Genomic DNA, 12,682 nt, shown 5'->3' on the forward strand with positions numbered 1-12,682 from the left:
CTACTTTGATGAAATAATGAGGTAGAGCAGATCAAACAGATAGATCAACCTCTTATTCCCTCACTCTCACAGGATGCTCTGCAAAAAGACATTTCTGTAACACCAACCCGTGTCTGAATGGAGGAACCTGTGTGAACCTGTGGGGCTCCTTCAGCTGCGATTGCCCGCTCGGATACGGAGGGCAAAACTGCCAAAGAGGTGAGTGAGTCAAGTGGAAAGAGTGTGGGGCATCAGGGCGGAAAGACGAGATGAGACACGGATTTGTCTGCAGTTTTTACCCGAGACCTGGGACTGAACTTGTCACCGAGCGCAAAGCTGTCGTCCGTCAGGTTAAAATAAGCAGAGTGGAGACAGTAACAGACACACTGCTGCAGACGCTGCTGCATTTGCATTTGAAAATAACAGGTGGAACATCCATTATGTGCTTTGCAGTTAGTGGTGATGATCCTGACTTGATTTTAAACATTCGTAGTCATAAAAAGCTTTTTGATGACTAGATTTAATGCCGAATTTATGACAGATTTAGTTTCAGTTGTGAGAATCATGCTGCTCAAGGCTCAATTTCCTCTGGTTTAGACGATGTTGAACCATTCAAGATTAACTGCTTTTTGACTTTTGAAGACATAGAGCATGTTTCTTATGTTTCTGTCATGTTCTCCAGTGTCTGGATTTGTCACACCGGATCCTCTGCAGCTGTCTTCTGTGCTGATTTATAGTTTACAGCAGTTTGAGAAGAGACAGAGGAATTTAAACGACTGTGGCAAAACGGCAAACCTTTTTTTTATGTTCGACATCGAAAAAAAGATTTATTTAAGAGAGCATAATTCATGCATATCGGCTATAAAATTGAGGATAAGAAGTTGCTCTGGAGTATTGCAATGAGGGCAGATGTGTCGTTTAGAGCACGCCAGTCTGCGGGAAAAAGTTGGGAATGTGATCTCATGTAATTGATCTTTAAATGTAATTTAATGAGCATTGATAGCTTGAAGGTGTTTTAATCAACCGGCTTGAACAACCGGCTGATACCGAGCTGATTAGTGACCCAACAAAAAATAAAGCGGCGTCTCTTTTTGATTATAACCAGTGAATAGTTTTTAACCCAAATGACATAAATTGAGTTGGTGCAGCTGCTCAGACTTGAAGAGTTCCTGCTTCTCTTTGGCCTTAAATGATCGTAGACTCTTTCAGGGTTTCCTTTAAGTTGGACAAGTTATTTCAATCTGTCACTTTCAGCTTGATTGGAACTTTACATTATTTTCAAATATCAGTGCACATCTTGGACACATTTATTACTGCCTGGCACTAAAACCAGGTTGTTCTTCACTGTATCAACCTGTAACATTGGCTAGGAAGTGGCTGAATGCTAATGTTTGCTGATTTGTTTTACCTTGAATTATGGCCCGATGTCCCCGCAGATTTGCATTATCCAATCGTCTTTTCAGTTGGCGATCGATGGGGGAGAAGTTAGATGTTAATGATTTGTCAGATTCACTAGGTTTGTACGACTAGGCAGTGCCTGGAAGGGGAAAATGGCTGCCATGTGAATATGGTCTTCATGCTAGAACTTAGATATCCTCCTTGAAATCATAAAAACCAAAAACAATCAATATTTAAAATGAAACTATCCTGTCATCATATTTGTTTGTTGTCACCTGCCGTTTCACACCAGATTAATGCAGCATTAAATAATCATGATGAAAATGTACAATCACAGTTAAAACAAACACCTAATAAAACAAAGAACATTCAACAGTTTAGAAATGTTTGACTATGGTACTTTGAAAGTGCGTGAAAGATGCTTAAGTTTTATCTACTTGTGTGAATGTGAAACAGTGCGACTGAAACTGTGACTGAAACTGTGCTGCAGTTTCTTTTTTTGCATCTCTCTCCTGTCCCCAATCCGACAACAACATCCGCAGTACATCGGGTTCAGTTGCCATCCTTAATCAATCATTTCGATTGGCCGCTTTTCTTCATTTTGTACAGAGACAGAGTAATGAGAGGGAAACTGTCTCACATCAGGCAGGGTGTCCTTTCGTGTCACTCTCGATGTGCGAAAGAGCCAGAAAGCTTCTTTCAGACCTCAGAGTCGGTGGCGGTGCATGAGTGCACACAAACACGAGTGAAACTACATTTGGAATGATTTGAAATAAAGATTTCTCTGCTACACTAACAGAGAAGTCACCAGGGTTTTACAAGACGCCCTCGAGACGTGTTTTAAGTCGTATAGAAATACTCCACTTTGAATAATAATTCATGTCGGATATGTTTTTTCCCTCTACTTCAGATGAATGTGAAAATCTGCATGTACATCATTCTGCACAGTGAATCTCAAACATCGAACACGATGAAAAACACTTTCTTGACTTGAGGGAGATATCCTTGTATCTAATTTGTTCGAATTTCCAGTGCAGTTGTACCGGCAGATGATGAAGTAAAGCATCATGATGTGATAAACTGAGATTTTATTTAGCTCCAATAACTTGGATTGATCAGAGGACAAACTGGACTTGATGATAATGACTCACTCATCATTCCTTCCAACCTCTCACTCTCTCCTTACATATCATCTGCTCTTTAACCTCTTTTTGCTGCAGTTATGGCGAGTCCACAGCGTTTCCAGGGTAACAGTCTGTTGCAGTGGAACAACATGGCGGCGGCGGCGGGCTCCGTCCCCTGGCATGTAGAGCTGATGTTCCGCACACGTCAGGCAAGCGCTACACTGCTGCACATCTCCTCCGGCCTGCAGCACAACCTCACACTGCAGGTAACATTGATGCACGCAAACACACCTCGTCGCTCCATTCAGGTATCGGTTCTGCAAATTTATGTCCCTTTATCCTCAAGTGGGAGGTAAAGAAACGTTTTGAAGGAATTCTCGGTTATTTGTCACTTAATCTGACAAGCAAAGACCTGAACTCTGAGGTCCAGCGGGAGCGAGACAGCGGCCCTCACCTGAAGTTTTAAACAGATACAACAGGGTAGGATTGAGGCTCCACCTGTTGGCCATCTATGTCGCAGCAACGTCACTGAACATCAGAGGACGTTGACTCAAAACCCTGCTGATCAGACACTCATTGTAACATCCGAGGCCTTTTTAAGCCCAGTCTTTGACTGCTCTCTGTGCCCGTCTAGACTGACGCCTCTTTGATATTACATAATTGTCTGATAATCTATTTCCAGCCATGCACACGTAGTTCAAGGTTTGAACTTTGGCTACAGAGTGAAACATATATATACTGTCAGAGAGGGATGTTTCTCTTCATCGTGTGGTACAGTGCTGATTCTTGGTGGTCTTTTATCTCTTCTGTTACTGAACATGGATTTAATCTCCCTCCTGCTGTCTCCTCTCTTTCCCGCCACTCTTTCTCATCCTGCCTTCGTAGCTGCGCGGGGGGAGTGTGTTGATGGGGCTGCACAGAGGGGAAGACTCCACTCTCTCCCGTGTGGAGGAGGTGCTGGTGAATGACGGAGACTGGCATCATCTGCAGCTAGATATCAGCAGTCTGGGGGGAGCAGCGAGCCAGCACAAAGCAGTGTTGTCTTTAGATCAGGGGCTCTACCTGGTGAGTTGTTGTATCCAAGTTACTTTAAATCACCATCAATTTATTCTTGTAGTTTTGTAGTCATAAAAGTCTGTGTCCTGCACGTTTTCAGGCTAGTATGGAGGTGGATGGGAAGCTGCGGGACTCCAAGCTGAAGACTGTGAGCATTGGTGGTTTGGCGAGGCCTGATGGGAAAATTCAGCATGGCTTCCGTGGATGTATACAGGTCCGTCCTTACTATAGCTTCCAGTCATATCAGATTGCATGAACATGTCTTTTTTTATTTATTGGTGCAAAAATAAAAAAGTGGTGACTTTAACAATGTAAGAGTGATAAACAGGGGTAATGTAGATGGACAGCCAGAGGAAAAACAATTCATTTGATATTATACATATAAAAAAAGGCAAACATGGGTGAAATAATAGTCACACAAAAAAACAATAGCGATATTAACACTCAAAGAATTAGACACCCAATGCCAGCTATAAATAGTTATTTTTCTGAAACGTTTAATAACCTTTAAAGGCAAATTATATGCATATGCTTTAATAAGCTTTTCAGTGGTATCACACATCTTGTTTGGGCTTTCAGGGACTCTGTAGTAAACATGGTCACACCATCATGTTCTGCAGCATTGATTTGTCAAAGAAACCCAGAGCTGTAATTTGTAATAAAAGGCCAGATGCAGAAAAAAGTTAATCCAACACTAAATTCTGACAAAAATAAATGAGCCAGACTGAAACTCCAGCTTCACTTGAATCAAATAACATATGGCATATGATGCTGACTGCTAGAATAGGGTGGGAATAGCAAATTAAATGCAGGAGAGTCAGGCGCCTCTAAAATTGCTCCATGTCAATGAGGGTTATTCACATCATTTAGTGTTCATGTGTTATACGTGGCCCATAAATAAGAGGAAATGCTCTTCAAACAGATTTGACCCACTTTAACCCAAATACTTTTGTCTTGAGTCATGCTCACTCAGCGTGTTTGGAAAAAAAAAAACGTTAACTTCCTGAGCTGATGATGGAGTGCAAGTTGACATCTGCAGCATGAAAGCTACACAGACTGGTACCTCAAAGTGTTTTAAAAGCAACTTCTGTGTTTGCAGCACATACTGGGGCATTTTTCACGTATTTTGCACATTTCACTTATAAAACACCAACACAGCACCTGAGACGCCTGTAGAAATTGCAGATTTGCCCGTAATATCTGAAAATTAATAATGCATAAAGTGCTTCTATGGAGTTGTACACGTGTTTGTTTGTTTGCCTACAGGGTCTGCGGGTGGGAGGCGCACTGAGTCTGTCTCAAGCGAGGAAGGTGAACGTGGAGCCTGGCTGTAGCGTGCCCGACCCCTGCAGCTCCAACCCCTGTCCTGTCAACAGCTACTGCAGCGACGACTGGGACAGCCACTCCTGCACCTGCCTCGCTGGTCAGTCTGCGTACATGAACGTAACATTTGACTGGCTGGAAGGTCACATAGAGATGTCAAAGCTGTTCAGTCATCCTATAAATGTATATTCAGCCCATTTGAAATTATGTTTATGTCTGTGTTTCCCTGCTTACTACAGTTTACTGGCCATGTTGTTGCACAGCAGCTTATCCACATCTGTTTCTCTTTTGTTCACAGGCTACTATGGCGCAAACTGCACTGATGTTTGCTCATTGAACCCCTGTGAGCACGAGTCCACGTGCACCAGGAAGCTTAGCACCTCTCGTGGTTACTCCTGCGACTGTCCCAACAACTACTTTGGCTATTACTGCGAGAAAAAGTACAGTTCTCACATTTATGTAACACTCTGTTTGTGTGTAATAAGCTTTATTCCTCTCTCTGCAACGTGATGTAATCTATTGTGTTTGTGTACAGGACCGACCTGCCGTGTCCCAGAGGCTGGTGGGGCCACAAGACCTGCGGCCCCTGTAACTGTCAGACAGACAAGGGCTTCGACTCGGACTGCAACAAGACGAGTGGAGAGTGTCGGTGCAAGGTGAGACCTGCAGCTTTGATCTATGACATTAATCACAGTGCATGATGGTGCATCAGTCCTTTCATCAGGTGTTCTGTCTTTCTTTTTTTTACTTTTATTCATTAAGCTCAATTTAGATTAAAGACAAAAAGAAATCTTATCAAAACAGAATTAACTATAAATGGGCAATGAATCAGTATCATCTTGATTAGCATAATAAAATCTGAAAGCGATGTCACAAAACACTGACTTTCATCGTTGTTCAAATAAAATGGTCATATGAACCTTTTCAGTTAGCAATGATGGATATGATCTTTCAAAGTGTAAAGATTTCCTCGCACAAATAGACAATATGTGAGCTTCTGATCTTCAATTATCTTAATATTTCATCTAACATTTTAACAGTGTTTCACAGTTATCAGCAGCTCCTGATCCCCTTCATTGGAGAAAATGACACACACACACGTTTCACGCTTGTATAGAGAAAAATCAATTTGCCAAGGAGACAAGTGAAAATGTTTAAAAACAAGTGAAATGGTCATAAAACAAAAAAATACATTTCACTTCATCTTACCTCAAAGGTGGTCGTGTCTTATATAAAGTCATGAGAAAGTATTCCTGGCAGGATTTTGGTTGTTGCAATGTATTGTGGGAGAAAAATGAGCAAATGCTGCAAACTGACTTTCTGGAGTAAATTCGATGGGGTCACTGTGAACACATTGAAAACCTGCTATCTGGTATGTTGTATCTCGTTGTGACACAGCTGAAGGCTCACTAGGAGAACTCAGGTGGGGAACATAAACTCGTCTTTCAGCAGCCAGATGTTCCTGAACAGGCAGCTGCAGCTTGTCAAACCCTTCAAGTGGGAATATGTGTGGAAACATTGATAACAAAAGAAATTGTTAATCAGCACTTCCCTCTCCTCGCTCCCGTTTCCAGGACAACCACTACCGTCCTGAAGGCAGCGACACCTGCCTGCTGTGCGACTGCTATCCTGTCGGCTCGTTCTCCAGAGCGTGTGACCGAGAGAGCGGCCAGTGTCAGTGTAAACCCGGAGTCATCGGACGCCAGTGTGACCGCTGTGACAACCCTTTCGCTGAGGTCTCTCCTAACGGCTGCGAAGGTCAGAATATGTCATATTATCAAGTCACTGCAATGCTATATTTATGATGTCTGTTTCATTATGGTGACAAATACATTAAATAACTTTCCATTTTTATCCTCATCATCTCCCTCTGTCTCTCTCCTCTCCCTCTTGCTCCATCTCTCAGTAATCTATGACAGCTGCCCTCAGGCCATCGAGGCTGGGATCTGGTGGCCCAGGACGAAGTTTGGTCTCCCTGCAGCAGTTCCCTGTCCCAAGGGAACGCTCGGTATGATGGTTTTTCAGGCAGCTCAACTAATTACCATATAATAATGGCAATATATGAAACTCGCCTCAAGCCGTCTCTCTCAGCTGCAGTCTGTTCCTCAACTCTCTCGCTCTCTCTCTCCTCCTTCTCAGGCACAGCCATTCGACATTGTGATGAGCACAAGGGCTGGCTTCCTCCCAATCTCTTCAACTGTACCTCCGTCTCCTTCAGCAAGCTGAAAGCTCTGGTGTGTAGCTTCACTCACTGTCACGTTGAAATCACAACTCCTACAACTGGGAAGGATGGAGGGGAGTAGATCAGAAGTTGCAAGCAAATCTACTGCACACTGTGTGACAAAATACATTTATTTACAATGTGTCGGTACGAGACCCTCATCAGAAAAACTGTTTCTTTAAAAAAAGAGGACGTTTTAGTCAATAGTAAGTGTCACAATCATCACAGGAGATATAGATGAAAAACAAATATCAACTTCCTAACTCAGAGTAAACATACCAAATGATTACATGAAGCACGAGAAGTAAAACACTTTAAATACTGTAAAATGTAACTTTATGAATTCATGTTAACTAGACACTGAAGGTCCGAAAGAAAGGTATGTTTTAACCCAAAACCACGTTTTCTTTAACCTTACCAAACTGCAACAGAAAACTGAAAAGAAACAGAAAATAATAAGAGAACAATTAACAAAATGATAACATGTAATATGGGGCGGGAGTGGGTAGAGCAGGTCGGCTAGTGATGGGAAGGTCGCTGGTTCAAATCCCAGCTCCGGGCTGAGCTGACCTGCATGTAGAAGTGTCCTTGAGCAAGATACTGAACCCCAAATTGCTCCTGACGTGCAGTCTGCCATCACTGAGGGCCCTGCGATGAGCTGGCAACTTGTCCAGGGAGTACCCTGCCCTCAGACAATGGATGGATGGATAATATGTAATATACGTCCTCTTAGTGTAAGTCCCATACAGATTTGCCCCAGATGTGGTTTTCAATACCGTTTCGTTAGTTGAAATATAGATATTTATTATTCAACCACAGTCTCTACTGAATTTCACAGAAAGCCGCCTTATATTTGTTGAGACATTTCAGTCTGAGCAGGTGAAAATTTTGACCTGCTGATGGCATTAGATCAATGTCCCGGGGATCACCAATGTCATTATTATTTTTCCTTTGCACACTATTAATATTTAATATCATATTTCATTATAATCCATCCAGAAGTCCGACTTAAACCCCAAAATGTCAGCCTCATGGTAGGGCTACAGAGAAAATCAGGAGATCACCTAAAACCTGAAGATTCCTTCTCTGGAGATCATGAATGTTTCTACTTACTACTACTTACTAAATGCTTGTGTTTTTCTTTTCTTTCTCCAGTCTGACAAGTTTTACCGTAACGCGTCGCTCCTGGACTCTGGACAGGTCCAGCAGACGGCTGCCATTTTGGCCAACGCCACGTTGCACACAGAGAAGTTCTACGGCAGCGATGTGAAAGTAGCATATCGGCTCACACAGAGTCTCCTGCAGCACGAGAGCAACCAGCAGGGCTTCAACCTCACGGCCACACAGGACGTCCACTTCACTGAGGTGAACAGCCACATACGTACAGTATATCTCCACTGGAGAAGTAACAACACAACGTGAAACAAAATACAAACAAGAGATCGTTGCAGTTTTTCCAGTAAACAAAATGGTGTACACACAGGAAGCCAGTCCTGCCTGGCGGGACTTCATGCTGTATCTGCAGGGAGCACATCACACTTCATTTCACTCTCCGCTGTGGCATCCTGTCACACTGAACTCTCACTGTTTCCTCACAGAATCTGGTCCGTGTGGGCAGCGCCATCCTGTCTCCAGACACACGGCTGCACTGGGAGCTGATCCAGCACTCGGAAGGCGGCACGGCGGCGCTGCTGCGCCACTACGAGGATTACGCAAACACAGTGGCACAGAACATGAGGAAGACCTACCTGAGCCCCTTCACCATAGTCACACCACATATAGGTGAGAGGTTTACCTCAATGTGACACGCTGAAAGCCATTAAAGGCTACAGTTTATATTTTATAATAATGTTAACAGGACAACATCTTACTGTGGATTACTGAAAAACAGATAAAGAGAACAAATGTGGGCACATGAAAGTGATTTAAAAAATCCCAAATATTAAATGTCTAATCACAGAAAACAAAGAAATACATTAACTCCTTACTATTCAGAGGCCAAAACTAGGCTCTGTTTGGCATTTAAAGATGTATGAAATAGTTACAATAAGGTCAATCAACTAATCATTTAAGCTCTAATACGGATGTAAAAATCATCAAATGGTGCCACATGAATTAAGAAAAGAGTGTCCTTGAGATCAACACAGTAAATAAAGGTCATTTATTTATATTTTGACTCAGTGTATTTCAAATGTGACTAGTTCTGGCAAAAAAACAAGAAATAGATATGATCAAATTAAAATTAAAAAATAAGGGAGGTTATTATTTTCTACCAGAAACAAACTCATTCTAGTGTGGAGAAGTCTGAAACAGCATTAAGACCAGTTGTAGAGAGATGACATTTACTAAAATACAGTATAATTCAATAGTTAGATGAAAGATTTACTGTGCAAACAACATAATTAAGCATTTAAAAAATCCTGCTCAGAGATCACTGTGAGCTACAGAATTATCCTGCAGCGATCTGATCAAAACGGGTTTCCATCTTCTACACCTCTGACTCCACGTGTGTTCTTCTCCTCAGTCATCTCTGTGGATCGTCTGAAAAAAATGAATTTCGCCGGAGCCAAACTCCCGCGGTACCAGTCCCTGAGGGGCCCCCGTCCTGCTGACCTGGAGACGGCCGTCACGCTGCCCGATTCTGTCTTCCAACCACCTGTGGACACGAAGGGCCACAGGCACCTGGACGTCTTCCCAGAGTCCTCCATGAGGAACCACTCTGCCAACAGGAAGAGACGCCACCCTGATGACAGCCAGCAGGACGCCATCGCCAGTGTGATCATCTTCCACAGCCTGGCCGCGCTGCTACCAGAGAACTACGATCCTGACAAGAGGAGTCTGCGGTGAGCACGAAAATACAACTAACGAGATGTTCTGTGATTTTGTAGTTAAATCTTTCTTCTTTTCAGTCCATTTTTTGATCAATAGTACAGAAGCAGACACAAAATAATGGCAGGGACATGGGGATTATCTCTCAAGGTCCAAATTATGAGACTTTAATTTACATTTTTAAAGGGAATTTAAATAATGTTCACTCTGTCCAGAGCAACTGAATAAAAACTGTTGTCTGAATTGATGCCTTTAATCCTGTGGTTTTATTTTCTTTGTTGTCATCAGGGTGCCGAAGCGTCCGGTCATCAACACACCTGTGGTCAGTATCACCGTCCACGACAACGACGAGCTGCTGCAGCACACACTGGACAAGCCCATTACTGTGCAGTTCCGCCTGGTCACCACTGAGGAGCGCTCTAAACCCATCTGTGTCTTCTGGAACCACTCCATACTGTGAGCACCACACACACACACACACACGCACGCACGCGCACACGCACACACACGCACGTGCTCGCACACACACACGCACGTGCTCACACACACACACACACACAAAGCTGATAATGAAGCTGGATAAAGTTGAGTCATTCTCATGCCATCGTCTCCTCTTTGTGTACATTTCAGTGCTGGACACGGCGGCTGGTCGGCGAAGGGCTGTGAGGTGGTTTTCAGAAACAACACCCACATCAGCTGTCAGTGTTATCACATGACCAGCTTCGCCGTGCTCATGGACATCTCCAGGAGGGAGGTGAGTGACAACCGAACATTTAACCTTTTTATTAAATGACACATATCGTCACGCTTCTCTAACTCAAACTTTTCTTCCTTTCCTAAACGTGACATTTGTGTCAGAACGGAGAGATTCTTCCAATCAAAATCCTGACATGGAGCACTGTGGGAGTGACACTGGGCTTCCTCTTCCTCACCACCATCTTCCTCCTCTGCCTGAGAGCCATGCAGTGCAACAAGACGAGTATCATCAACAACGGGGCAACCGCACTCTTCCTCTCTGAGCTCATCTTCATCCTCGGCATCAACCAGGCAGACAACCCGGTATTCATTTAGTTTTACATCTATTCGACTTAATTTTTTAACGTTTTTGTTTACTTCTTTAATCATCCGTCTCTGCTTTTTTATTCAGTTTGTGTGCACAGTCATCGCCATCCTGCTGCACTTCTTCTACCTCTGCACGTTCTCCTGGCTCTTCCTGGAGGGGCTGCACGTCTACCGCATGATCAGCGAAGTGCGAGACATCAACTACGGACCCATGAGATTCTACTACCTGATTGGCTGGGGAGTGCCCGCCTTCATCACAGGTCTGAACCCTCATGATTTCACTCAAAAGCACAGAAATGTACCGCCGGTACACAGGGGCATAGTCCTGGAAAGTCTTTGCATCCAGTTTTTGTCTTTTAGTATCTTAAATCCTCAAGAGTTAGAGTTGCTTTCTGACACATCTCTGATGCTCCTGTCTTTCTGCAGGTCTGGCGGTGGGACTGGACCCTGAAGGCTACGGGAACCCAGACTTCTGTTGGCTATCGATGTACGACACTCTAATCTGGAGCTTTGCTGGACCCATCGCCATGGTGGCATCGGTGAGTCCCTGCGATCAGCTCATGGAAACTGTTATATCATAATGTACAGTAGATACACATTAACAGCAGTGTGCATCTGTGTTGTTTGGCAGTGAAGGTTTACAGATAATGACACAGCAGATGGACTATTCAGATCTGATACTTAAGTAGAAGTCCTTTCTTGATGTCAGCAGTGATGCGGTTTGTTATTGTGTCCACAGATGAACATTTTCCTGTACATCCTGTCGTCCAGAGCGTCCTGCACAATGAGACACCACAGCATCGAGAAGAAGGAGCCGCGTGTGTGAGTGTCCCGACGTTTCATCAGACTACAAGCACAAACACGGTTCAGTGTGCACATACTGCCTTCTTTAGAGTCATTTTGTACATGAGGCTTTGTCAAGTGGGAGGTCCTAACCTCAAACTCTATTTAAACCAGAAGAACGCGACTAACCATTTAAAGGATGATAATAATGATAATAACTTTATTTAAATAGCACCTTTCAAAAACGAGTTACAAGGTGCTGTACAACAGAAATAAAACATAACAAACACAATTACCTGACAACAACATAATAAAACCACCGAGAGAAATAAAATTGGACTTTAATTTGAATTTAAAATCACACATCCTCAACAAAGTAATCATACAACGATAATAAAACAAAATTAAGAGAAGGCCAATCGTTAAAAGTGAGTCTTTAGAAGAGATTTCAAAGAAGCCACTGAGCTTGCCTGCCTGAGATCGCCGGGCAGGGAGTTCCATGCCATTTAAAGGATGTCATAATATCAATAATGTTGACCTCAGATCCAACCAGCTCTCGCAATACTCTGTCCCTGCTGGACTTCTTGAGACAGTGAGGCTCAAATTAAAAGACACAACAGGAAAAAGCTGCACTAGTGTGACAGTTTATTAACAATAAAACTGCAGAGCAAGCACAAAACAAATCTGTGATGTAATCAATGAGAAAATGTTCCAGCTTTGGGGCGCCGTGTAGCTCAGTTGATAGAGCGCGCGTCCCATGTGCCGAGGCTCTGCAGTAGACCTGGGTTCGACTCCCGGCCCGGGTCCCTTTGCTGCGTGTCACTCCCCCTCTCTCACCCTGTTTCCTGTCATATCTTCAGCTGTTCTATCAATAAAGCCATAAAAGGCCAAAAAAAGACTTTAAAAA

General features: G+C 43.3%; 1 protein-coding gene across 4 annotated transcripts in view; it reads left to right on the forward strand.

Moving 5' to 3' along the window:
* The window catches only part of celsr2 (cadherin, EGF LAG seven-pass G-type receptor 2), a 67,750-nt gene that overhangs the window by 48,790 nt on the left and 6,278 nt on the right, over positions 1–12,682 (forward strand). For all 4 annotated transcript variants that reach the window (XM_030419333.1, XM_030419334.1, XM_030419336.1 and 1 more), the window contains exons 9-27: positions 73–198; positions 2,598–2,767; positions 3,387–3,566; positions 3,658–3,771; positions 4,824–4,980; positions 5,179–5,320; positions 5,416–5,536; positions 6,455–6,638; positions 6,787–6,888; positions 7,020–7,114; positions 8,257–8,466; positions 8,700–8,883; positions 9,626–9,944; positions 10,219–10,386; positions 10,561–10,684; positions 10,789–10,989; positions 11,078–11,252; positions 11,419–11,531; positions 11,732–11,814. In XM_030419333.1, coding sequence (XP_030275193.1) covers positions 73–198; positions 2,598–2,767; positions 3,387–3,566; positions 3,658–3,771; positions 4,824–4,980; positions 5,179–5,320; positions 5,416–5,536; positions 6,455–6,638; positions 6,787–6,888; positions 7,020–7,114; positions 8,257–8,466; positions 8,700–8,883; positions 9,626–9,944; positions 10,219–10,386; positions 10,561–10,684; positions 10,789–10,989; positions 11,078–11,252; positions 11,419–11,531; positions 11,732–11,814 — 2,968 coding nt within the window. The remainder of the gene's footprint in view (positions 1–72; positions 199–2,597; positions 2,768–3,386; positions 3,567–3,657; positions 3,772–4,823; positions 4,981–5,178; positions 5,321–5,415; positions 5,537–6,454; positions 6,639–6,786; positions 6,889–7,019; positions 7,115–8,256; positions 8,467–8,699; positions 8,884–9,625; positions 9,945–10,218; positions 10,387–10,560; positions 10,685–10,788; positions 10,990–11,077; positions 11,253–11,418; positions 11,532–11,731; positions 11,815–12,682) is intronic.

This window comes from Sparus aurata, chromosome 6 (genome assembly GCF_900880675.1).
Source record: "Sparus aurata chromosome 6, fSpaAur1.1, whole genome shotgun sequence".
NCBI lineage: Eukaryota > Metazoa > Chordata > Actinopteri > Spariformes > Sparidae > Sparus > Sparus aurata.